This window comes from Nicotiana attenuata, unplaced genomic scaffold (genome assembly GCF_001879085.1).
Source record: "Nicotiana attenuata strain UT unplaced genomic scaffold, NIATTr2, whole genome shotgun sequence".
NCBI classification, from domain to species: domain Eukaryota; kingdom Viridiplantae; phylum Streptophyta; class Magnoliopsida; order Solanales; family Solanaceae; genus Nicotiana; species Nicotiana attenuata.
Genome location: NW_017670684.1, coordinates 422631 through 448652, shown reverse-complemented (window position 1 = coordinate 448652; position 26022 = coordinate 422631). Strand labels below are relative to the sequence as shown.

Below are 26022 nucleotides of genomic sequence, written 5' to 3'. Positions count from 1 at the left end.
CTTGCTCTGATACCAATTGAAACTACAAGAGGGGGGGTGAATTGTATATTTTTAAATTTATTCTCTTATTAGTTGACTAGTTTATCAAGTATTCGACTAGATGTAATAACTTAACAGTTACAAAGACATAAAGTAATATGCAGAAAGTAAGTGCAGGAAGTAAAGACACTAGAATTTTTACACTGGTTCGGATTCAATGTGAATCCTAGTCCAGTCCCCTTGGGTTGCAAGGGAGTTCTCTTTAGTAAATGCGTTTCTTCGAGTATAGTGGAATTGACTTGATAACACAGTTCCTCTAACACTCGTTTCCTTTTGATACAATGCCTCACCAATGTTATACTCTCCTTTCTTCTCTGACTTGTTACACAGCAGATCTTATGAACTACAATGTTTGTTTGCAGTAGAATAAAGAGAGGTGTTTGGTTCGATCAAAGTATGTCTAACTTAGGTTAAGGCTGGGTATAAATGCTTGATGAAGATCGAGGCTTGACAACCCAAGAGATTTGATCCTTGGAAAGAAATTTATTCTTTCCAAGAATAAGATAGCTAGCCGTTGCTCTTCCTTGATATTCTTCCTTTAATCGCTGCATATTATTAAAGCTTGCTCCTTGATTGTGATCCTCCCGAAATTTGCCGCTTACCAGTCTTTGCATGATCTTCAATCTTCCGGATATGCTGGCCTTGATTCGATCCTTAAGTTCTTCAATCTTCCGGATATGCTGGCCTTAATTCGTGCCTTAAGTTTAGGCTTTCGTGATTCTCTCCATCGCAGCTGTCCGCTGATTGATTTGCTGATTGAAATTTGTTTCCTTTGGCATCCAGATTTGCTGATAGGCTTATACTCTTTGCTGATTGATTTCTTTCGGCAATCATCAAGATTGACTTCAGCTATCTTGTAGTATCTTCTTGATTCCTTATTCTTCTATAATTGGTTTCCAGCAGAGGTATATTATTTGCATCATTAAAACTAGATCTAACAAGAGAGACTATGTCTAGGAAATTCAGGCTAACAAGGAATTGGGTGCATTCAAGAGATTGATAGCCCTAATTAAAGGGTTAATCCTAGAGATAGTAATACCCGACTTGAGCCAATTTTGCTTGCATTGTTTGAACACCCAATTGGGATTGAGAAAGCCAATTAGGGAAAAGTCACTCAAACTACCGAGAGGTATAGAGTGAGTAACTATGTGAAAGGTTAATCACGATCCCAAATATAACAAGTTTGTCCTAAATCTTAGACCCCATTAGATACTCGCCTAGGTGTAAGTCACTTCCCTAGTGCTTTTTATCAATTGAGAAAAACCCTACAAAAATATTGTACTTAGATTATTTTCAGCAATCAGTAGTATTAATAGTAGAATAGAAACAAATCTAAACATGGTTAGAAGTGCAATTAAGAGCAACATGCATAGCTAGATTGGATAGAAACCCAACTCCCAACCAATAATAGCTCCTTGTGAATATCGATCCCGACCTTTCGGGTAAAAGTTGCATCGATCACTCTTGCCATTTCATTGTGGTATAGGGTTGGAGCCGATCACCACCCTCGTCAAACTTTACAGAACTTCAAATTTCTAACTTTCGCCAAATGACCCTGAAACGACCTACGGACCTTTGAATCCACTTCCGGATGCGCTCCCAAGTCCAGAATCACCATACAAAGCTATTCTAAGCCTCGGATTCCCAAACGGACGTCTAGAATGTAAAAATCCATTTCAACCCATACTTATGGAATTTTGCTCAAAATGCCAACTTTCACTATTAGGCGCTGAAACGCTCCCGGATTGTTTAAAACCCAATCCGAATATATGCCCAAGTCCGAAATCATTATACGAAACTATTGAAACCGTTAGATCCCGATTCCGAGGTCGTTTACTCAAAATAATGACCGAAGTCAAACTTAGTCTTTTAAGCCAACCTTAAGGAACCAAGTGTTCCGATTTCAACCCGAACCATTTCAAATCCCGAAATAACTATCCCCACAAGTCATAAAACAGCAAAAGCACGTACGAGAAGTATTATTTAGGGGAAAGGGGTTCTACAAAGCAAAACGCCCCATCGGATCGTTACATAGATGAAGCATGCCCGTGCTAGGCACGGGCCAAACAAAGTGTTATTGTGACAACCTATCAAAAAAATAAAAAGGCGCTGCAAAAATGTATGTAATTGTTTACACTACGTACGAACAAAATTTCATATCCCAATTGACAAGCATATAGTGTATTGCAAGAACTTTGCACCATCAAAAAATATTTTCTCCTTTGTATTTGCCCTCAAGAATGAAAAGAAGTTACAACATAAAATAAAAACAAAGGAGAAATTTTCACTAAACAGATATGTACAATTATTTTAGTAGATATTTTTTAGTTTTTTTCAAGTGCGGTAATTATCACGAAAACCTTTGCTTGCTTGGAGGCGTCTTAAGGCTCATGTAGCATGACCGGCAAGCAGAGCCAAGCCCGACCATTACAATCAGGAGGTACACGGGCGTGACATTGGACATGTAAAGCGTATTGCTTTTCGCATATTAATTTCCTTGAAGACGCATATTGAGTTCTCTCCATCTCCAGTTCTGCCTTAACAAGAATAGTTAAGTTAGAATTTATCAAGATAGCTGATATAGAAATTACGTAAGTCCGAATTAAATTTGAGTAAGAATGCTAATAAATACTATAGATTAGAAAGCCACAGTTGAAGAGTCAGTCATTAATCTTCCTCTAATTCAAGAGAAGCTGTAGATTTTTCTAATATGCTGCTCTTTTGCATGTCAAAGTTTGAACTATGAGCTTGTCACTAATTGTTATAGCACCTACTAAAAATTGGATTTTCATTTTCCTTTAGTACAATAAAAGTGAGAGAGCTACTTTCATTTATTTAGAAAGAAACTAACAGCAATATTAAGCTTCATACTACAAATTGATACCAAAATTTTCTTAAGCATTAAGATAGTACAAGATTTATCTAAATAGTGCAATGGTAAAGCTTCAACTGCCAGCACATAGATTCACCGGAAGAAGTGCATGCATTGATCCAATCCTTGCAATTACTAAAAATAAATGAAGTGGCCCTATATGTAGCACATAAAAGCAGCAGCCTAGACAACTAATCATCAAATATGAGAAATGAGAAGCAATTTTAATTTTTTACTACATATTGTTAAGGCCTGGTCATTCACTGAATGACAAGAGCTATTATATTAGCGGAGACCCAAGGTGCAACAACTTTAGGAAGGAGACATAAGAATTTATATGTCCATATAAATGAAAAAATTATGTTTTATTGAACATGATCGGTTAACGCATCCCCAACACTATTGCTATCTTAGAAACTATAAACAATACAAAAAATAACCACAATGAGGTCTAGATCAAGATGTATGCCTGTAAAATTAGCTTCTGCGCCAAAAAGATTGTACCATTTCTCTCATTATGTGCTTCTCAACTAAGGCTAAATCATAATATAAGCAGTTAGAAATATCTAAAAAATTGGGAGAGAATTGAGGTCCTAGTAGAATAAGTCACACCAAGACAAACACTAGGCATCTAAACTGGAAAATTAACATTGGGAAATTTCATAACTTTAGAAGAAAGAGGCTAAGATAAAGTTCTTGACATTTAAAGTGAAAGAAAATCTTAAATAACAGATTGTAGTCCCAAAAATAAGATATGGTTTCTTTAATAGTTTAGAGAGCTTTGTTTCATGTTTCACATAATTAATACCGAGGGAAATATACCTTGTCCAAATGCTCCAGAATTAAAATTTACCTTAGTATTTAAGGTAAATTTTTCGTTTAATCAAGTTAAAGCGCACAATTGGGAAGATAAAATCATAGTCTGCAATTTTTTAGCACATGAGAGTTCTTTGAGGGAGTCAACTACTTATCATACCTAGAATTATTTCACTTGAATTCTCTTTACTTTTACGAGGCAAACAAAGTAGAATAACATTGAAACATGATTAATAGCAAAGTGCAATACTTGCCTTTCTTACTGTTATGAGGCAAACAGAGTAGGAAAATAAAATGCTTATATTAAAATGCAGCACGAAATTATCTATTCAACAATCATGAAAATTAAGATAACCCATATAATATGTTAATAATTGTTGAAATTCTAGAGAGTGAGTTTCTGAAAAATGGTGAAAATTGTATTCCTAATCTGATCTCCAAAATGTACTATACAACTATGTATAATAGTCATGTGTGTCCTCCACTAACTACCTAACCACTAACTAATTTTGTACACATGTATAAATGAAAGAATAAGAATACATAACTAGTGATCTACAGCCATCAATTAATGTGCTAAAACTAACGGGTGAGATGAGAGAACTTAAGTGGAGATTGATGGACTAGATCATGCCACGTGTACAAGCTGAAATAAGAAATCCCTAACTCTGTATCTAACCATTTTGCACACCTTCTTCAACCCTTATGCAGATTTGGAGAAGCTTCGTCTCCAACACCCCCCTCAAGTTGGGAGGGGGAGAAAGAACTCCAAACTTGCCAAGTAAATCCCAATGAAGAGGCCCAGAAAGGGGCTTAGTGAAAAAATCAGCTAACTGTGAGTGAGATGGTACAAAGGACAACGAGATAAGGCCGGCCTGGAACTTCTAGCACACGAAATGACAATCAAGCTCAACATGTTTGGTGTGCTCGTGAAAGACAGGGTTTTTGGCGATGTGGATTGCCGCCTGACTATCAGAGTGGAGAGCAACTGGCAATTGGGGCAGAATGGATAGATCGTCGAGTAAACGAACAAGCCAAGTAAGCTCAGCAACGACACGACGCATAGATCGATACTCAGCCTCCGCGGAAGACAAATAAACAGAGGGTTGTTTCTTTGATTTCCACGAGATTGGGTAGCCACCAAGACTGATGAAGAAACCACTAATGGAACGCCGAGAATCAAGGCAAGAACCCCAGTCAGAATCACAGAAAGCAATAAGTTCAAACGAGGGAGAATCAGACATAAAAAGCCCCAAATCAGGGTCACGAAGAAGATAGCGAAGGCAGTGTCAGCAGTAGCCAGATGAGGAACACGAGGGGTATACATGAACTGACTCAGATGCTGGACTGCAAAAGACAAATTTGGGCACGTGTGAGTCAAAAAATTCAACTAGCCCAACAATCGGCGATACAACGTAGGATCAGACATAATATCACCCTTATTAGCAAAGAGTTTGCACGAAGTATCTAAAGGGGAATTAGCAAGAGATAGATCACAGCAATGAAATTCAGAAAGCAGCTCCACGGTGAACTTTCGTTGGCTCAAGATCAAACCAGAATCAAGACGAAGAACTTCCATGCCTAAGAAGTAAGATAAGTAGCCCAAATCATTAATTTTTAATTCTAAATCTAAAAAATGCTTAAGCTCATTCAATTCTTGCATGCCATTCCCCGTTAGAAGTATGGCATCGACATAAACAACCACCAAAGAAATAGAGGAACCAGCCTTCTTATAAAAAAGAGAGTAATCATTGAGAGAATGAGTGAAACCCTTAAAATTCAAAGCAGATGTCAATCTAGCATACCACTGCCTTGAGGCTTGACGAAGCCCATCTAGAGACTTTTTAAGTCGACAAACCATGTTAGGTTCAGGAGGTACTAACCCAGCAGGGAACTTCATATATACTTCCTCGTGCAAATCACAATGTAAGAAAGAGTTATTAACATCCAATTGATACAATCCCCATTTTTTCTTCACTACCAAGGCTAAAATACACCAGATGGTGGTCATTTTAACCACGGGAGAGAAGGTCTCTGTGAAATCAATCCCTTCTCTTTGTATGTCCCCCCTAATAACCAGTCGAGCTTTTAATCTCTCCAAGCTACCATCAAACTTGAGTATCACCTTGTAAAACCATTTACAAGGTAGTGCCTTTTGACCTTGTGGTAAAGGAACCACTTCCCAGGTCTCATTGGTGACTAAAGCATCAATTTCTTTGACCATAGCTTCTTGCCAACCTGGATGAATGGCTGCCTGGGAATATGAGGAAGGCTCTTGGATGAGGGAAAGAGAAGTGAGCAATTTTGGTTAGGAGAAGATAATGCAGTGAAAGAAAATTGCATAGGGGAAATAAGTATTAGGAAACATGGAGTGGAAACATCAGTTAAATGAACTGCACCACAAATATAATCACCTAGGTAAGCAGGTGTTTTGTGATCCCTCAAGGACCTGCGCAAAGCAGTTTCAATATCAGGAGGTGGATATAGTGAAGAAAAAAAATAATCAGGAATGAGAGGAGAAGAAAAGGAGGAACTGGAAAGAGAAAGAGTAGGAGATGAATGAACATGAGAAGTAGGAGATGTAGGACTAGGAAGTATAGGAGAATTAGGAAAATAATTACTAGAGGGGAGAGAAGAAGATGAAACAGGAGACATAGAAGAAGACTCTGTAGGAACTGAATGACCAAAGTGGGATGGCATAGGTATAGAGTAGTCAGAGGGAGAGTCTGTAGGAAATAGAGGATAACGAAATGTAGTCTTTAAATCAGAAAATGGAAAAATAGATTCATGAAAGATGACATTTCTGGAAATAAAGATGTTTCTGGTTTGTAGGTCTAGCAATTTATATCCCTTATTCCTAAAAGGGTATCCTATGAACACACAAGCAGTTTTCCTAGGATCCATTTTCCATCTATAATGTGGTAAAATAGAAGCAAAGCAAAGACATCCAAAAGATTTGAGTGAACTGTAAGTAGGAGGTTTCTGAAATAAAATCTCATAGGGTGTTTTATAGTGAAGTAGTTTAGAGGGAAACCTGTTTATGAGAAAAGTTGTTGTTAGAAGACATTCTCCCCAAAAGGCTATAGGTACTTTAAAATGAAAAAGAAGGGCTCTACAGATTTCCAATAAATATTTGTGTTTTCGTCAATAATGTCATTTTGCTGAGGAGTACCAACACATAATGTTTGGTGTAAAATGCCCTTAGAAGCAAAGTACATGGTGGCTGCAACAGTGCTCCCTAGTTCAAAAGCATTGTCAGACCTTATGGTCTTAACTTTGGTATCAAATTGTCTCTCAACCATAGAAAGAAAGGATTGAAGTATTGTAAAAGCATTACTCTTGGTACTAAGCAAATATGTCCAAGTACCCTACTGTAGTCATCAACAATAGTAAAAAACTACTTAAATCATCATGTGTAGGTGTTTTATAAGGTCCCTAAGTGTCTATGTGGATAAGCTCAAAAATGTGAGTGGTAGAAGTGATGCTATTAGAAAAAGGCAATTTATGCTGTCTAGCCATAGGGCAAATAGCAAAAGGGAAACCAGCCTGTGTGGAATTAGGTTGTGTGCAACCAGGGATATGCCTCATAGTAGAAATTGGTAAATGAACAAGTCTTACATGCCATAATCTGTCACAAGAAATCACAAAACTACTGATAAAATGTGAAACATTAGATGTATTTACAATGGAAGATGGAATGACTGATTTAGTTTTATTTTCTATGTATAGGGAATCAGGAAAGCAATGTGTGAAGTAAAGAAGATATAGTCTAGCTTTGACATCACCAAGAACCAAAGGCCTCCTCAAGGAAAGGCCCAGCAAGAAACAGAAAGAATCAGCAAAGGTAAGAATGGATTTGAATTGTGTGCATAATCTGTGAATAGACATGAGACTTAATCTAAAGTCTGGAACTAGCGGAACATTGCGTAGGATCAACTTAGGGTGTACTGTGACTTGTCCTGAATGTGTTACTTTTACTCTTTTAGAATTATGAAAAGTTACATTCATAGGAGTAGGAAGGATTTTGATGTTTTTGAGAATACTGGAATCGAAAGTCATGTGTTCAGAGGCTCCAGAGTCAATGATCCAAAAATGACTCTTAGTGTTCTTAGAAAAAATAATAGGAGCAAGCAGAGATGTACCAGCACAGTTGACATTTGCATTGACCTCCAAATTTGCTACTGTCTGTTGCCCAATTTTAACCTGTTGAAATAGTTTCATCAATTGTGTAAGTTGTTCTTGTTTAATACCAATTGTGGCTTATGTCTCATTTTTATGAAATTGTCCTACACGTTCATCTGAGAACACAGAATGTCCTTGAACAAAATTTTGTGTCCTTCCTTGTCTGTTATAGTTTCTGAAATTTTGTTGTTGAGGATAGGCATGAATTTTAAAACATTTCTCAATAATGTGACCTGACTTTTTTATAGTAGTTACAGAATAGCCCTTTCCTGTGTTCCTGGTTATTCCTATAGCCATATCCACCAAAAGAATTCCCAGCTTGGGAATTATTCGCACCACAGGAACTCCCAGACTGTCCACCAAACGTGTTAAAGTTTCCATATGATTGATTGAATTTCTGTGGTGTGGCAACAAAAGAGCTGGAGTCACTAGGATAGTGTCCTATAGATTGAATTTCTCTTTGTCTCTCCTCTTGAAGCAATAAGTAATAGGCTCTGTCAACTGTAGGTGAAGGTTGCATCATCATGATATTACCTCTTACCCCAGTGTATGTCTGATTTAGTCCCATTAAGAAATGCACTAATTTTTACCTTTCTTCAAGGGCATAATTCTTTTCAAGTACACCACACTTACAATACACACAAACACACACAGTTCTAGCATCAAGTAACTCTATCTCATCCCATATAGCCTTGATTTTGTTGAAGTAATTAGCAAATATGTTTGAGCCTTGAACTACTTCTAAGAGTTGTTTTTGTAATTCAAAAGATTGAGCTAAATTCGATTGTCCATACCTCTCCTCCAATTGTGTCCACAGAATTCTAAATGATTTTGAATGAATTACACTAGGTCTGATCTCGCTGGTCAAGGCATTTAGGACACAAGGAAATACCATATAATCACATCGGATCCAATACTTCGAGTCAGGTGAATCATCCTTTGGCCTGCTCAAGCTTCCATCAATAAAACAGAGTTTGTTTTTGGCTGATAATGCAATCAAAATATATTTCCTCCAAACACCATATCCAGATCCATCAAATGGAGGTGAGACCAAAGCTAGCCCAGGCAAATCAGAGGCATGAAGATAATGATGATGATCAGGATTAATTTTTGCTGGTACTGCCATTTCAGTGGTAAATCAACAGAAAATGAAGGAAACAAAACCTAGAAATCTCAAAGGAAATTGTGAAGAAAAATTTCAGAATCAAACCTGCATGAAATCAAAAATTTAGTAATGATTTCACTGTTGTATTGAGATCAAAAAATCAGAGATAAACCAGATGAGATTTGGAATCGAAATTTGAGCTGGATCACCCCCAAGCTCTGATAGCATGTTGCAATTCTAGAGAGAGAATTTCTGCAAAATGCTAAAAATTGTATTCCCAATCTGATCTCCAAAATGTACTATACAATTATATATAATAGTCACTTGTGTCCTCTACTAACTACCTAACCACTAACTATTTTTGTACACGTGTAAATGAAAGAATAAGAATACATAACTAGTGACCTACAGTTGTCAATTAATGTTCTAAACCTAACGGGTGAGATGAGAGAACTTAGGTGGAGATTGATGGACTGGATCATGCCACGTGTACAAGCTGAAATAATAAATCCCTAATTCTGTATCTAACCATTTTGCACGCCTTCTTCAACCTTTATCCAGATTTGGAGAAGCTTCGTCTCCAACAATAATGCATTCTTGCTATTCATAGTGGCAGCCACATAAGCATGTAAATGGTGAAAAAGATAACCAATGGACAGCTCAGTTCAAGATGCATATCTATATCTTGCCTCTAGGTGAGCCCACAATAGTGCTATTATCTTCTTTCTAATTAAAAAGGTAAAACATGAAGGAAAAGATAACCAAAAATACAAATGCAAATATAGAATAACGAAACTATAATAATCAAAGTATGAATTTAAGATGAAGACCATAAAGTTAATAGCTATTTTAGTGCTATCGGCAGTTGTCAAAGTCATACATCGAGATATTCCTTGTCCCTTTTTTTTTAGCTTCTAACAACATTTATTTTAGTTACTATATATTTTTTTGTAAGTTAGCTTTTACCATATTTATTCACGGCATATCACCGAAATTTCCACAACTCTCAAATGTCCAATATTCAATCACTAAACAACTACAAAAAATTAAGGTCCCTTTGGATGTACATATATTAATGAATTATTGATGAATATTTGCGTGCTTGCACATCTATTTCGCTTTGACCCATGTATTCCTCATTTTTTCGACCCTTTTTTAGAATGAAGATCCATCTCTGATGCAAAACCTATTTAACAAAGAAGATCTTCAATTAGTGATGATCCACAAAACATAAAGCAAACTAAATGGAACGTGTTTGCATAGAGTTTAAAACAAGAAATTTTATCACACGAAATCAAGCAAAAATAACATTTGCTTCCCAGAAAATTCTATTCATTCTTCAGACTTGAAGTCCCTTGAAGTGCAGCAATTTCTCTCCAAGGTCAATCTGAATTTCCTTCACAACCTACAAATAAACCAAGAATAGCATTACTCGGTACATGGAAATTAATTTTGTGATACAATACAATTTTTTTTTTGGATGAAGCAATATATTTATCATGAGTAACCTTTGAAAGGAATCCAGAACCCAAAAGACCAAAAAGGGGACATATATAGATCGTGGTTATGAATATACGCGTGATAAAGCTAATGAATATGTATATAGCACTGGATGAGACAATAAAAAACTGATCTTGAAGCATAAGAGCAGGTTACCAAGATCAACTTAGAAACAGAATCATGTATCGAAAAATCCATGCTTCCCAAGAAATAAAAAGAATTTAAAATTCCTTCTTCCCATGGCCTTACAAATAATACTTCTAAATTCTATCTAAAGATCTTATTTTCTCATTTGATATGTAGCTTCTACCTTAAGTCAAAAGTTATCATACAGACAAACTAAGTAGTGTCACGAATATTTTTATATTAAATATATAACACAAAAAACGAAAGAAAAAATTAATAAGTTAGTCAAAAGTTCTTATTAATGTTCAACACTCTCAATTAGACCGAGCTTTTGCTTGGCCGATCAAGAAGTTTCGGCATTCTATCATCTTGTTTGTTTTTGCACTTGAACTCCAGAAGATCCTGAGCATTATTAATCCCAAGATACAAATCTGGGCCTCCAACTCTTTTATGAACAATCATACCTCACTTTCATCACATACTTTATAAACAACTCTGGTTTTAACTACCATGAAATTGTACGGATAGAGCTTACCTTTATTATTTTTAGAAAAAGCTCCATCGACATGTGTACTCTTCAACTTGGTCACAATCTATTGATTCCACAAAAGTTAGTGTTTTCATCTATGTATGAGCAAGTACAATTCAATAACATAAAGTAATAATATCTGAGGATGAAAGTCTTGAAATTCTATTGAGACCTGAGATTTTTTGTTCATATAGACCAGATACGCGTTTCCATCATTGGTCGCCTAAGAATTCAGAATGAACCAGTAAGAAAAATCAGCAAGTAGAAAATTGAATGATCTTTAGTTGTAGATAGTAAATAACAAAATTGATCAAGAATAGTTCTTACATATAATTTAATATTAACCTTCTCTTGTTAACAACAAGAGACCCAGTGGAATCACACAAATGGGGATCCCACAAATGGGGTCTGAGGAGGGTAATGTATAACCAGACCTTACCCCAACCTTATGATGTTAGAGAGGCTATTTTCGAAAGACACTCGGCTCAAGAAAAGTGAAAATAAAGTAATAAACAGAGAAGAGAGGCAATTAACCTTCTCTTGTTAGTTGCGGCAATTCATCCATAAAGAGAGAATCATGCCCATCTATGTGAATAGGGAAAGCACCAGACTTCCACCATACTTTTGCCACATGAACTTACAGATACATTCCTCCTTGTTTTTCTTGTAATCTTATAACCAAAGCTTTGAGAGAAGAGTTGTTTCTTCTCCAAAGTTTTTCGGTCATAGTAAAATGGCTATTGTCAATAAACTTGGGTATCAATAACTCAAATTCACTTGAAAATAGCAATTGACTAAATATACAGCTAGTTCGATAAGGTCATTGGCACTATTTATATTGCAGAATAATATTTTTCGAAAAAGAAATCAGTTGCAGCATCAGAGTCAATCCAACCGACTATTCCAAACTAATTCAACTTATAAATACACAAATTAACAAGTTCTCTTATTTTATTTAGCTTGCCAGGCTACAACGTCGAAATAGACTTTTAGGCAAAAAAATAAAACTATCATATATGTGACGACCCGACCCGTCGTCTCATGGGTTACCGCTCCGTATCCCCCATTTTCTGCTTCTTTATGCTTCATTATCAGTGTCTTGTGTGATCGAGTTGGTTTGGAGTGATTTTAGTACGAAATGAGACACTTAGTCTCTTTTAAGAAGGCTTGAGTTGGAAAAGTCAACCGGATGTTGACATATGAGTTAAAGGGCTCGGATGCAAATTCCGATGATTCAATTAGCTTCGAGGGATGATTTGTAACTTAGGAGTGTGATCGGAAGTGGTTTTGGAGGTCCGGCGTAGAATTAGGCTTGAATTGGCGAAGTTAGTATTTTGACGATTTCCGGTCGATAGGTAAGATTTTGATACGAGGGTCGGAATGGAATTCCGAGAGTTGCTGTAGCTTCCTTAGTTGATTTGGGATGTGTGTGTAAAATTTCAGGTCATTCGGAGGTGAGTTGGTTGGGTTTTTGATCAAATGCGTGTTTCAGAAGTTTTAGAAGAACTTAGGCTTGAATTCGATGTAATTTGATGGTTTTGGTATTGTTTGAGGTGTTTTGATGATTGGAACAAGTTTGAATGAGGTTTTTGGAGGTGTTGGTGCTTTTGGTTGAGGTCCCGGGGGCCTCGGGGTGATTTAGGATGGCTAACGGGAAGTTTTGGAACTTGAGTGATTGCAGATTTCCTTGCTGCTTCTGGTGTTTTCGCACATGCGGCTCGGGGACCGCAGGTGCGGTGTTGCAGATGCGGAAGGAAAGGCGCAGATGCGGTTTTAAGAAGGAGAGTCAGGAACTGCAGATGCGGTATGGGGACCGCACCTGCGGAGTCGCAGATGCGACCATTTGACCGCAGAAGCGGTTTTGGGAGAGAAAGGTTGGGACCGCCGATGCGGTGGGGTGCCCGCACCTGCGGAGCCGCATATGCGGCTAGTGGGCCGCAGATGCAGATTCGGGCCTTTAATGAATTTCCGTAGAAGCGGACTTGTAACCGCAAATGCGGTACCGCAGATGCGGTGGAGGGGTCGTAGATGCAAAAACCCCTGGGCAGAAGGTATATATTTCATCCTTCGCGATTTTTGAAGGGTTTCATCATTCCTAACTTCGGATTGAGGGCTTTTGGGCGATTTTGAAGGGAGATTTCAAGAGAACTTCGATAAGGTAAGGATTTTTGACTCAAAACACAATCCTATGGTGTTATTTCATGAATTAGTACTGAAAATTTAGGGATTTATGGACTAAAAATGGAGGTTTAGGGATTGAACTTAAGAGAGCTAAGATTAAGGATATGAGGGGTCAAATGGACTCCGATTTTTGTGTTTTTGATATGTGTGAACTCGTAGCGAGATAAGGAACCTGTTGGTGTAAAAAATTCTGAGTTTTGAGAAGTGGGCCCGAGGCTCGGGTTTTGCCAATTTCGGGATTTTTGATGTTTTTCGATTGTTTTCGCTTGGGCTTTGTTCCCTTAGCCTATTGTAACGTATTCTCTCTGGTTTTGGTCAGATTCGACGCGCGAGGAGGCCGATTTGAGAGGCAAGGGCATAGCGAGCTAGAGCTTTAGCCGGTTTGAGGTGAGTAATGAATGTAAATGACGTCGTGAGGGTTTGAAACCCCGGATTTGCACATTGTAGTGCTATAGTGAGGTGAGACTCGCACTTGATGATGAGCGCGGGGTCGTTTACTATTGGGGATTGGGACTTGTCCCGTCCCGAGTGATTTTTTTACCGCGTAATTGATTGAAGCTTATTTGACATCATCCTTATTTGGACTAATCGTCATATTTGGGCTTCGGGCCAACTATTTGAACCCTTCGGGGATTGCTATTACTGTTTCCTCACCATTTTGACATATTACTTGAACTCAGTTCTTTTGTTTAATACTGTTTTACAAACTCAGCCACTTTTACTCAGATTTGAAACTTAAATGATATTTCTGATAATGTTTTGGGCTGAGAATTTCTATATTATTATGGCCCGAGGGGCTTATGTGATTTCTGGACCGAGTATGGATCGGGCTGCGCGCCGCAGCAGTATTATGTTGATATTGATATCAGGCCAAGGTCCTAGTTGATGCCATGAGATGGCTTGATATTGCGCTTGGGCCGTAAGGGGCCCCTCCCGGAGTCTGCACACCCCCAGTGAGCGCCGTCGACGATAAATAAATGGATCGGACTGCACGCCGCAGCGGGTACTAGAGGGTACCATTCTATGTGTTTGATTTTCCTTTCTATACCTGCCACTTAACTGCTTATTTGCTGTAGTATTGTCACATTTCGATTTCATTGGTTTATCGCTTTCATATTACTTGTTTTAAATTGTCGAATTATATATTGCTCTGTGTTTTCCGTGATTTCTTACTCTCAGCCTTTATTTATGTTTATTACTCACTGGATCGGAGTACTCACATTACTCCCTCCACCTAGCGTGCAGATCCAGGTGCATCTGAGACTGCATGAGGATTTTCAGTTGAGCAGCGTATACTTGGGAGCATTGAGGTAGCTGCATGGCGTTCGCACCCCTGATCTCTCCCTTCTATCCTTTTGTTTTATCCGTTTTTCCTAGATTGATATGTATCAGGTTGATAAACTTGTAGTAGAGGCTCAGACTTGTGACATCGGATCTTTTGGGCTGTGTAGTAGGATTATTATTTGAAATTCCGCATGTTAAACTCTTATTTCAGACTTCTAGTACTATGACTTGGTATTTTATCTGTGTTAGTTAATAATGAACCGCATGAGGATTGGGTTAAGGTTGTTAATTGGTCAGGCTTGCCTAGCAGTGTGTTGGGCGCCATCACGACCGGGGTTGGGGTCGTGATAAGTTGGTATCAGAGCCTAGGTTACTAGGTCTCGCAAGTCATGAGCCGGTTTAGTAGAGGCTCGCGGATCGGTACGGAGACGTCTGTATTTATCCTCGAGAGGCTGCAGAACCTTTAGGAAAACTTCACATTCTTGAAATTCTTGTCATGCGGCTTTGTTGAACTGAGAACTAAACTTCTATTATTCTATTCTCTCACAGATGGTGAGGACACGAGCTAACGGACGAGGTGGACGACCACCAGTACCACCCACTGAGGCCACCAGAGGCCGGGGACGTGGTCGTGGTCATGGCAGAGGCAGAGTAGTGAGGGCAGCATCTATCGATCCACCAACTGCCCCAGCTCCAGATAAGACTCCAACAGCACCAGTTCAGGCACCAGCTGTGCCCATCGTGATTCCGGGTCTTCAGGAGACCTTGGCACAGATCTTGATAGTTTGCACTGGCCTGGCTCAGGCAGTTTCTGCCACCACAGCAACAGCTACTTCGCAGGTCGGGGGAGGCAACCAGACCCCCGCTGCTCGCACACCTGAGCAGGTAGTGCAGAGACTACAGACGCCAAAGGCACCTTTAGCTCAGTAGGTTGCACCAGTGCAGGAGTTCAGGGTTCCACTTATGCCGGAGGATGAGCAGCGTCGTCTTGAGAGGTTTGGTAGACTCCAGCCTCCGACATTCAGTGGTGCTGAGGGCGAGGATGCCCAGGGTTTTCTTGATAGGTGTCAGCGGATGCTCCGTACAGCAGGGATTCTTGAGTCTAGTGGTGTGGCATTTACCATCTTTCAGTTTACCGGGGCTGCTTTTACTTGGTGGGAGGATTTTGAGAGGCGTAGGCCTGTCGGTGCAGCACCCCTTTCTTGGCAGCAGTTCTCCGCTCTCTCCCTGGAGAAGCATGTACCGCAGTCCCGCAGAGAGGAGCTGCGTAGACAGTTTGAGTGGTTGACGTAAGGGGATATGACCGTGACCCAGTATGAGATGAGGTTTTCACAGTTGGCCCGTCATGCTATTTGGATGATTCCGTCAGATCGTGAGAGGATCAAGAGATTTGTGGATGGCCTTAACTACCATCTCCGTATTCTGATGACTAGAGAGAGAGTATTGGGTGCTACATTTGAGGAGGTGGTGGATATCGCTCGTGAGATCGAGTCAGTTCGTCGTGGAGAGCGAGAGGAGAGGGAGGCCAAAAGGCCTTGTGGATCGGGCAGCTACAGTGGTGCTCCTTCGAGGGGCCAGTTCTAGCATGGTAGAGGCCGTTCTTTCAGGCCTGCTCAGTCGGCCCGTCCAGAGTATCGCGGGGGATCTTCAGACCGTGGTCATCATGGGTTTCAGCAAGGCCACTCTTCACTCAGTGCCTTCCCAGCTCAGAGTTCATCTCATGCCCCATCAGCTCAGGGTTCTTCTGCGCCGAGTGCATCTGCTAGTCACTCCGGTGCGAGGGGTTCCCTTCAGTCCCCATCTCTAGCACCAGGTAGTTGTTATGAGTGCGGAGAGTTTGGGCATATGAGGAGGCAGTGCCCTCGACTTCGTGGCGGTCAGCATCAGCAGAGGGGTCAGCCCTCGACTTCTGCTCCAGTTACTTCACCACCCGCCCAGCCAGCTAGGGGTGGAGATCAGGCAGCTAGGGGTCGCCCTAGAGGTGGAGGTCGATCAGGCGGTGGCCAGGCTCGTTTTTATGCTATTCCAGGCAGGACAGATGTCATTGCTTCAAACGCTGTCATTACAGGTATTGTTTCAGTATGCCACAGAGATGCCTCAGTATTATTTGATCTCGGTTCCACCTATTCTTATGTGTCCTCATATTTTGCTCACTATTTGAGTGCGCCCCGGGAGGTTCTTGCTTTACTTGTTCATGTGTCTACCCCAGTGGGCGATACTGTTGTTGTGGACCGTGTGTACCGGTCATGTGTTGTGACTATTGGGGGTCTGGAGACCCGAATTGATCTATTGCTATTGAGCATGGAGGACTTTGATGTTATTTTAGGCATGGATTGGTTATCTCCATGTCATGCTATTCTAGACTGTCATGCTAAGACAGTCACTTTGGCTATGCCGGGTGTACCGCGGATCGAGTGGCGTGGTGTGACTGAGTATGTTCCTAGCAGAGTGATTTCTTTCTTGAAGGCCCAGCGTATGGTTGGGAAGGGTTGTCTGTCATATCTAGCTTTTGTGAGGGATGTTGGAGCTCAGACTCCTAGTAATGATTCCGTTCCAGTTGTGAGGGATTTTCCCGATGTATTTCCAACAGACCTGCCAGGCATGCCACCGGACAGGGATATTGATTTTGGTATTGACCTGATGCCGGGCACTCAGCCCATCTCTATTCCGCCATATCGTATAGCACCAGCGGAGTTGAAAGAATTGAAGGAGCAGCTTCAGGAGCTCCTAGATAAAGGGTTCATTCGGCCTAGTGTGTTACCTTGGGGTGCGCCAGTTCTGTTTGTGAAGAAGAAGGATGGCACAATGAGGATGTGCATCGATTATAGGCAATTGAACAAGGTAACAACTAAGAACAAGTTTCCCCTGCCTCACATTGATGATTTGTTCGACCAGCTTCACGGAGCGAGGGTGTTTTCCAAGATTGATCTCCGTTTGGGTTATCACCGGTTGAAGATCAGGGATTCGAATATTCTTAGGACTGCATTCAGGACTAGATATGGTCAATATGAGTTTCTTGTCATGTCTTTCGGGCTGACCAATGCCCTAGCAGCGTTCATGCATTTAATGAACAGTGTATTTCGGCCTTATCTGGATTCGTTCGTTATTGTTTTCAGCGATGATATTCTGGTGTACTCGCATAGTCAGGAGGAGCACACGGAGCATTTGCGAGTTGTATTGCAGAGATTGAGGGAGGAGAAACTTTATGCAAAGTTCTCCAAGTGTGAGTTTTGGCTCAGTTCAGTGGCTTTCTTGGTACACGTGGTGTCCAGTGAGGGTATTCAGGTTGATCCGAAGAAGATAGAGGCGGTTCAGAGTTGGCCTAGACCGTCCTCAGCCACGGAGATTCGTAGTTTTCTGGGGTTGGCAGGCTATTATCGCCGGTTTGTTCAGGGATTTTCCTCCATCGTATTGCCCTTGACCAAGTTGACTCAGAAGGGTGCTTCATTTGTATGGTCGGACGAGTGTGAGGAGAGCTTTCAGAAGCTCAAAATAGCTTTGACCATAGCTCCAGTATTGGTTTTACCGTCAGCTTCAGGTTCATATACAGTATATTGTGATGCTTCGAGAGTTGGGATCGGTTGTGTATTGATGCAGGAGGGTAGAGTTATTACTTATGCTTCTCGCCAGTTGAAGCCCCATGAGAAGAACTACCCTGTCCATGATTTGGAGTTGGCTGCCATAGTTCATGCATCGAAGATTTGGAGGCACTACTTGTATGGCGTATCTTGTGAGGTATTCACTGATCATCGCAGTCTTCAGCATTTGTTCAAGCAAAAGGATCTTAATTTGAGGCAGCGGAGATGGCTAGAGTTGCTTAAGGATTATGATATTACTATTCTGTATCATCCGGGGAAGGCCAATGTAGTGGCCGATGCTTTGGGCCGAAAGGCAGTGAGTATGGGGAGTTTGGCATATATTCCAGTTGGGGAGAGGCCCCTTGCAGTTGATGTTTAGGCCTTGGCCAATCGGTTTGTGAGACTAGATATTTCGGAGCCTAGTCGGGTGTTGTCATGTGTGGTTTCTCGATCTTCCTTGTATGATCGCATCAGAGAGTGCCAGTATGATGATCCGCATTTGCTTGTCCCTAAGGACACGGTTCAGCATGATGATGCCAGAGATGTGACCATTGGTGATGATGGTGTGTTGAGGATGCAGGGCCGGATTTGCGTGCCCAATGTGGATGGGCTTCGGGAGTTGATATTGGAGGAGGCCCATAGCACGCGGTATTCCATTCATCCGGGTGCCGCGAAGATGTATCAGGATCTTAGACATCACTATTGGTGGCGGAGGATGAAGAAGGATATTGTGGAGTTTGTAGCTCGTTGTCTCAATTGTCAGCAGGTGAAATATGAGCATTAGAGACCGGGTGGCTAGCATCAGCAGATGGTTATTCCCGAGTGGAAGTGGGAGAGGATCACTATGGATTTTGTTACCAAACTCCCACGGACTTTGAAGAAATTCGATGCTATTTAAGTGATTGTAGACAGGCTGACCAAGTCCGCGCACTTCATTCCTGTTTGTACTACTTATTCTTTAGAGCGGCTGGCAGAGATTTATATTCGGGAGATTGTTCGGTTGCATGGTGTCCCAGTTTCCATTATATCAGATCGGGGCACTCAGTTTACCTCTCAATTTTGGCAGACTGTTCAGTGAGAGTTGGGTACTCAGGTACAGTTGAGCACAGCCTTTCACCCTCAGACGGACGGGCAGTCCGAGCGCACCATTCAGATATTAAAGGATATGCTACGCGCCTGTGTTATTGACTTTGGAGGGTCATGGGATCGGTTCCTACCGCTTGCAGAGTTTTCCTACATTCAGATGGCTCCGTATGAGGCTTTCTATGGGAGGCGGTGTAGATCTCCAGTTGGTTGGTTCGAGCCCGGTGAGGCTAGGCTATTGGGGACAGATTTGGTCCAGGATGCATTAGAGAAGGTGAAGGTGATTCAGGAGAGACTTCGTACAGTGCAGTCGAGACAAAAGAGTTTTTCATGTTTCTATGCTTTGGAAGTATTTGGAGACCCGTCCCATGTTCTGGATTTCAGTACGGTTCAGTTGGAGGGTGATTTGACTTATTATGTAGATCCAGCAGCCATTTTGGAGCGTCAGGTTCGGAAATTAAGGTCAAAGGATGTAGCTTCAGTGAAGGTGCAGTGGAGAGGTTGGCCCGTGGAGGAGGCTACCTGGGAGACCGAGCGGGAGATGCGGAGCAGATACCCTCACCTATTTGAGGCTTCAGGTATGTTTCTTGACTCACTCGAGGACGAGCGTTTGTTTAAGTTGGGGAGGATGTGACGACCCGACCCGTCTTCTCATGAGTTACCGCTCCGTTTTCCCCATTTTCTGCTTCTTTATGCTTCAATATCAGTGTCTTGTGTGATCGAGTTGGTTTGGAGTGATTTTAGTAGGAAATGAGACACTTAGTCTCTTTTAAGAAGGCTTGAGTGGAAAAGTCAACCGGATGTTGACTTATGAGTTAGAGGGCTCGGATGCAAATTTCGATGATTCGGTTAGCTTCGGGGGATTATTTGTGACTTAGGAGTGTGATCGGAAGTGGTTTTGGAGGTCCGGTGTAGAACTATGATTGAATTGGCGAAGTTAGTATTTTGACGATTTCCGGTCGATAGGTGAGATTCTGATCCGAGGGTTGGAATGGAATTCCGAGAGTTGTTGTAGCTTCGTTAGGTGATTTGGGATGTGTGTGTAAAATTTTAGGTCATTCGGAGGTGAGTTGGTTGGGTTTTTGATCAAATGCGTGTTTCGGAAGTTTTAGAAGAACGTAGGCTTGAATTCGATGTAATTTGATGGTTTTGGTGTTGTTTGAGGTGTTTTGATGATTGGAACAGGTTTGAATGAGGTTTTTGGAGGTGTTGGTGCTTTTGGTTGAGGTCCCGGGAGCCTCGGGGTGATTTCGGATGGCTAACGGGAAGTTTTGGAACTTGAGTGATTGCAGATTTCCTTGCTGCTTCTGGTGTTTTCGCACCTGCGGCTCGGGGACCGCAGGTGCGGTGTCACAGATGCGGAAGGAAAGGCGCAGATGCGGTTTTAAGAAGGAGAGTCAGGAACCGCAGATGCAGTATGGGGACCGCACTTGCGGAGTCGCAAATGCGACCATTAGACCGCAGAAGCGGTTTTGGGAGAGAAATGTTGGGACCGCAAATGCGGTGGGGTGCCCGCACCTGCGGAGCCGCATATTCGGTTGGTGGGCCGCAGATGCAGATTTGGGCCTTTAATGAATTTCCGCAGAAGAGGACTTATAACCGCAAATGTGGTACCGCAGAAGCGATGGAGGGGTCGCAGATGCGAAAACCCCTGGGCAGAAGGTATATATTTCATCCTTCGCGATTTTTGAAGGGTTTCATCATTCCTAACTTCGGATTGAGGGCTTTTGGGCGATTTTGAAGGGAGATTTCAATAGAACTTCGATAAGGTAAGGACTTTTGACTCAAAACACAATCCTATGGTGTTATTTCATGAATTAGTACTGAAAATTTAGGGATTTATGGACTAAAAATGGAGGTTTAGGGCTTGAACTTAAGAGAGCTAAGATTAAGGATTTGAGGGGTCAAATGGACTCTGATTCTTGTGTTTTTGATATGTGTGAACTCGTGGCGAGAAAAAGAACCCGTTGGTGTAAAACTTTCTGAGTTTCAAGAAATGGGCCCGGGGCTCGGGTTTTGCCAATTTCGGGATTTTTGATATTTTTCGATTGTTTTTGCTTGGGCTTTGTTCCCTTAGCCTATTGTAACGTATTCACTCTAGTTTTGGTCAGATTCGACGCGCGAGGAGGCCGATTTGAGAGGCAAGGGCATTGCGAGCTAGAGCTTTGGTCGGTTTGAGGTGAGTAATGAATGTAAATGACGTCCTGAGTGTTTGAAACCCCGGATTTGCACATTGTAGTGATATAGTGAGGTGAGACACGCGCTTGATGATGAGCGCGGGGTTGTTTACTATTGGGGATTGGGACTTGGCCCGTCCCAAGTGATGTTTTTACTTCGTAATTGATTGAAGCTTATTTGATATCATCATTATTTGGACTAATCGTTATATTTGGGCTTCGGGCAACTATTTGAACCCTTCGGGGATTGCTATCACTGTTTCCTCACCATTTTGACATATTACTTGAACTCAGTTCTATTGTTTAATATTGTTTTACAAACTCAGCCACTTTTACTCAGATTTGAAACTTAAATGATATTTGTAATGATGTTTTGGGCTGAGAATTTTTATATTATTATGGCCCGAGGGGCTTATGCTATTTCTGGACTAAGTATGGATCGGGTTGCGCGCCGTAGCAGTATTATGTTGATATTGATTCCAGGACGAGGGCCTAGTTGATGCCACGAGATGGCTTGATATTGCGCTTGGGCCGTAAGGGGCCCCTCCCGGAGTCTGCACACCCCCAGTGAGCGCCGTCGACGATAAATAAATGGATCGGGCTGCACGCCGCAGCGGGTACTAGAGGGTACCATTCTATGTGTTTGATTTTCCTTTCTATACCTGCCACTTAACTGCTTATTTGTTGTAGTATTGTCACATTTCGATTTCATTGGTTTATCGCTTTCATATTACTTGTTTTAAACTGCCGAATTATAGATTGCTCTATGTTTTCCGTGATTTCTAACTCTCAGCCTTTATTTATGTTTATTACTCACTGGGTCGGAGTACTCACATTACTCCCTGCACCTTGCGTGCAGATCCAGGTGCATCTGAGACTGCGTGAGGATTTTCAGTTGAGCAGCGCATACCTGGGAGCATTGAGGTAGCTGCATAGTGTTCGCAGCCCTGATCTCTCCCTTCTATCCTTTTGTTCTATCCGTTTTTCCTAGATTGATATGTATCAGGTTGATAAACTTGTAGTAGAGGCTCAAACTTGTGACACCGGATCTTTTGGGCTATGTAGTAGGATTATTATTTGAAATTCCGCATGTTAAACTCTTATTTCAGACTTCTAGTACTATGACTTGGTAATTTATCTGTGTTAGTTAATAATGAACTGCATGAGGATTGGGTTAAGGTTATTAATTGGTCAGGCTTGCCTAGTAGTATGTTGGGCGCCATCACGACTGGGGTTGGGGTCGTGACAATATATCAGTTGGAATTTTCATTCAGACGTAGACCATAAAGATGTAAAAGAAGGGAAGAAAAGGGGAATATTTGTCCAAACTTTTCCTCTTATGGTTAGAATTTGAAAAATATGTAATAAAAACAGCTCTCACAATCAATACACCAAATTAACAAAATGCATTTAGAAGTACAGTGTATGCAACAACATCGAGAGATACCATTCAAGCATTTCCGCAAATAAGGGTACAACTTTTCCAAGTGACCCGTTGTGCACATCCCTTTTGTTAACATTGTATATGCAATGTAATTAAGAGATTGGGTTTGTATGCTCTAGAAAGGGCATAGAAACAAACACGTGGAAGAAGTTTATTACTCTTCCTCTTCAGTTATACCCTGTAAGAAGTCTGTTGCAGCACATATTACCTTTGGTAAAATGCAGAATACAGCCCATTAACTTCAGTATACTTTTAATGTTCAGTTACCTCTTAATTTCTAATATTGTGTTTGTCACTCTAGTAGTTTCAGGTTCTAATGGTACACTATGATTATTTGCATTTCCTGAATCACCCAGATCTTCCAACTTTTTATTTTTCATACTTTCTACACCCAAATTGACCCACAAAGGAGAAATATAATACATAAACAACTTTCAGATGAGTAGATGGTCATGCATTGAAAGTGAAAACACACTTTTAAAACAATCAGAAAATGTGGAATGAAATTTTAACAAATTTCTTTTCATCATCTGCAACTACCTCTTTAGTGCCACCAGGACATAAGAATTGAAACTTCTGCAGCTTTTCTTTCATCCTCTGCAAGTAGCTCTTTAGTAAAAAAATCTTTTTTTTTACATCCTTAGCATTTGGGGTTCTTGAAACAGAACATTGAAAACCTGACCATAGAATTAGGAAATAGAATATTAAAATCATGAAACCAGAGTTGTACACTCATAATGTTTTATCAATTTTCCTGCTATATCTGCCAAAAAATTGATGCTTTTTAAGCTTTTATTATTTGGTTCGTCACAGTGAAGTTTTAAACAAAACAATCATATAACTCGAAACCTTCTACACAACCTCTTCATGCTACTTTTGCCGATAATAGCTAATGTATGTTTGTACATCAAATGTGCAAGTTGATGGGAATAATGCTTTCTCCTCCATTTTTTCAGTTAAACTATAAAGATCCAAGAACTAACCATAAGTTTATCACCTTTATGATCTTAAAAATCTCATACTCTGCATTGATTACACATTGACAACCAATTATGCACATAATGCAACTCCTAAAAATATTTTTGTAGTTGAAATAATAAAGTAAAGAAAGTAAAACTAAGAAACTGCCATTTTGGATCATGGATCAACTTCAAACCTCATTCAACAGGAGGTTTGGAAGAAAAATTACAAGAAAAACAACGGAAAACACGGAACTTGGTGAAGGAAAGAATAGGGCTATAAGAGCGTTTGATTGGATCAACACAGATACTAAGCAAGCAGTAGGACACAATGTTATACCAAATTGTAAAACACATAGATGTATTTGAAATCTAATTACTTCTTAATTTGTTAAACCACCTATGTGAAGAGCACAATCCCTCATCAATTCCAGCACATTGAACCGAATTCGAGCTTCTATATCATTTCCTTAATGAGAAAAAATAATCCAAAATGCTTGAACAACTCCCTTTGCATGAGTCTAAGCATAAGTGGTGGAAAAAATTCGCAAATTTACACTTGCAAGTATCTATAAAAAAGTGGCAGATACCTCGTCTACTCACCTTTGGCTTCAACTATGGGTAAGAAGATGTTAACCATTGGGATACTGTTGTGCCAAAGCAAGAATTAGAAAAGGATAGGACCAAGCAAATCAAAGGCAACAAGAGATCCCTAAGAGAGGATACGAAGGACAAGGAAAAACGAGAGAGAAAGGTCAACGCTAATGGAGTAATGGTAGTAGATTGCTACTAGAATTCGCCAGCAACGACAGATCCGTAGATGATGAACAAATTAAATGGTGAAAGAAAGCTAGTTGGAGGACTGAGTTGTAGAAAATTCTAGATGAATATTTACACGTACCAAAGCAATTAAAATTTAACTTAAATCAATTATGAAATTACTGAAATACCCTTGGTCGACCATCAAGACTTTTCTATAAAATAGATAAAATAGAAATTTTCTAGTTTCCATCGGTATGTCAAAAGAGATATCTTCTACGTTCCATGAAATTAATCATGTTTCTTTTATACATATATTATATAATCTGAGTATTGACCTTGAGTTTCTCTTCTTTTTTGGAGGTAGAGGTCCCCGGCCGTTGACATCAATTTCTCTTCTTCTTTTTTTATTTTGTTTCCCATCCTGTGTTCAGTACATGTATTGGAGCCCGATTATATCCAGAATTGCTCCGCTTAAGACCCTATTTGAGGAGAAATCGTTCCCTTTTTCACACCTAAAACTAGAACTCGAAACCTCTGGTTAAGGGAGAACAACCTCATCTGCTACACCACATTCTTTGGTGGTGTCAACATCAGTTTCTCGAAGTGCAGGTGATGAATTAATTGATCTATTTATCCCTCCTTATATAGGTCGATGTTGTCTCCCTTTCCCACACGATCCATAATATGCAATCTATACAATTTTCCCATCCCACTAGGGGGGCTCTTGCAGATGAAGAAGTTTTCTTTTTGGATGAATTATTGGGAGGTAAGAAAATAGACAATGCTTAAACCAAATCAATAAATACTGATATTTGTACATGAACCTGTACTACTTAATTGTGATTAATTAATATTTTTTACCTTATTAAATTATTTAATCATTACAAAATGCGATTAAATCCGTTATGAGTAAAATGGTATTGGTAGGAAGGAAGACAGACTATGAACTCGGACTCATATTTACGTGGAATAACTGATGGGTCAGCCCAATGACCACTTGATATTTGAGGAAACTACACTAATTACCCACTAAACGCAAAATAATAACCCGGTTTTACCCATTTTAATAATAATTACTATATTTACCTAACCCAATTAAAATTATTACCCGTCCACTCATTTCTCAATTGCCTTACCAACCTTTCTCTTCCTTAAAGCTTCCCTTTCCCCTTTCCCTTCTTCTTGTTTCTTCTTCCAACAACAAAAATACTATCTCCGTACGTCTTACATATCTCATATTTTCTCGTAGTGTTTGTGTTTGTTCGAGTCACTGTCCAGTTTTTTTATTGTGATTTTAATGAGTGAGATTTGATATGGTTTAATGATAAGATAAATAATTATTTTGTACGTGCAATGTTACAAATAACTATTTCTAATATCCTTTG

At 40.3% G+C, this 26022-nt stretch overlaps 2 protein-coding genes across 8 annotated transcripts; both read right to left on the bottom strand.

The window, feature by feature from the left end:
* Positions 1–2176: 2176 nt before the first annotated feature.
* On the bottom strand, positions 2177–9727 carry LOC109242281. 6 transcript variants are annotated; one of them, XM_019409149.1, is made up of 2 exons: positions 8802–9313; positions 2177–2576 (listed from the first exon to the last, which is right to left on the bottom strand). In XM_019409149.1, exons 1-2 carry the CDS (start codon positions 9033–9035, stop codon positions 2421–2423), a joined length of 390 nt encoding a protein of 129 aa, XP_019264694.1. In that variant the 5' UTR covers positions 9036–9313; the 3' UTR covers positions 2177–2420. The 6 variants fall into 6 exon arrangements, with proteins under 6 accessions (XP_019264694.1, XP_019264696.1, XP_019264695.1 ...); XM_019409151.1 differs by having other exon boundaries at positions 2177–2572; XM_019409150.1 differs by having other exon boundaries at positions 8704–9312.
* A 289-nt stretch (positions 9728–10016) lies between these two features.
* Positions 10017–24761, bottom strand: LOC109242283. 2 transcript variants are annotated; one of them, XM_019409152.1, is made up of 6 exons: positions 24479–24761; positions 24276–24344; positions 23457–23593; positions 11342–11392; positions 11176–11233; positions 10017–10419 (listed from the first exon to the last, which is right to left on the bottom strand). In XM_019409152.1, the coding sequence occupies exons 1-6, from the start codon at positions 24513–24515 to the stop codon at positions 10397–10399; spliced, it is 375 nt and encodes a 124-aa protein (XP_019264697.1). In that variant the 5' UTR covers positions 24516–24761; the 3' UTR covers positions 10017–10396. The 2 variants fall into 2 exon arrangements, with proteins under 2 accessions (XP_019264697.1, XP_019264698.1); XM_019409153.1 differs by lacking the exon at positions 24276–24344 and having other exon boundaries at positions 24479–24755.
* Positions 24762–26022: the final 1261 nt, after the last annotated feature.

Excerpts from the sequence above, each read along its gene's own strand:
- LOC109242281 (XM_019409146.1), bottom strand. The coding sequence starts at position 7,948 with ATGAAACTATTTCAACAGGTTAAAATTGGGCAACAGACAGTAGCAAAT. Across the intron at positions 5,075-7,869 it reads TGCAAATGTCAACTGTGCTG|TCCAGCATCTGAGTCAGTTC; the intron begins GTACATCTCTGC and ends TGTCTTTTGCAG.
- LOC109242283 (XM_019409152.1), bottom strand. The coding sequence starts at position 24,515 with ATGGTTAACATCTTCTTACCCATAGTTGAAGCCAAAG. Across the intron at positions 11,393-23,456 it reads GTCCTGGTGGCACTAAAGAG|GCGACCAATGATGGAAACGC; the intron begins GTAGTTGCAGAT and ends CTGAATTCTTAG. Across the intron at positions 10,420-11,175 it reads TTTTTCTAAAAATAATAAAG|GTTGTGAAGGAAATTCAGAT; the intron begins GTAAGCTCTATC and ends GTTTATTTGTAG.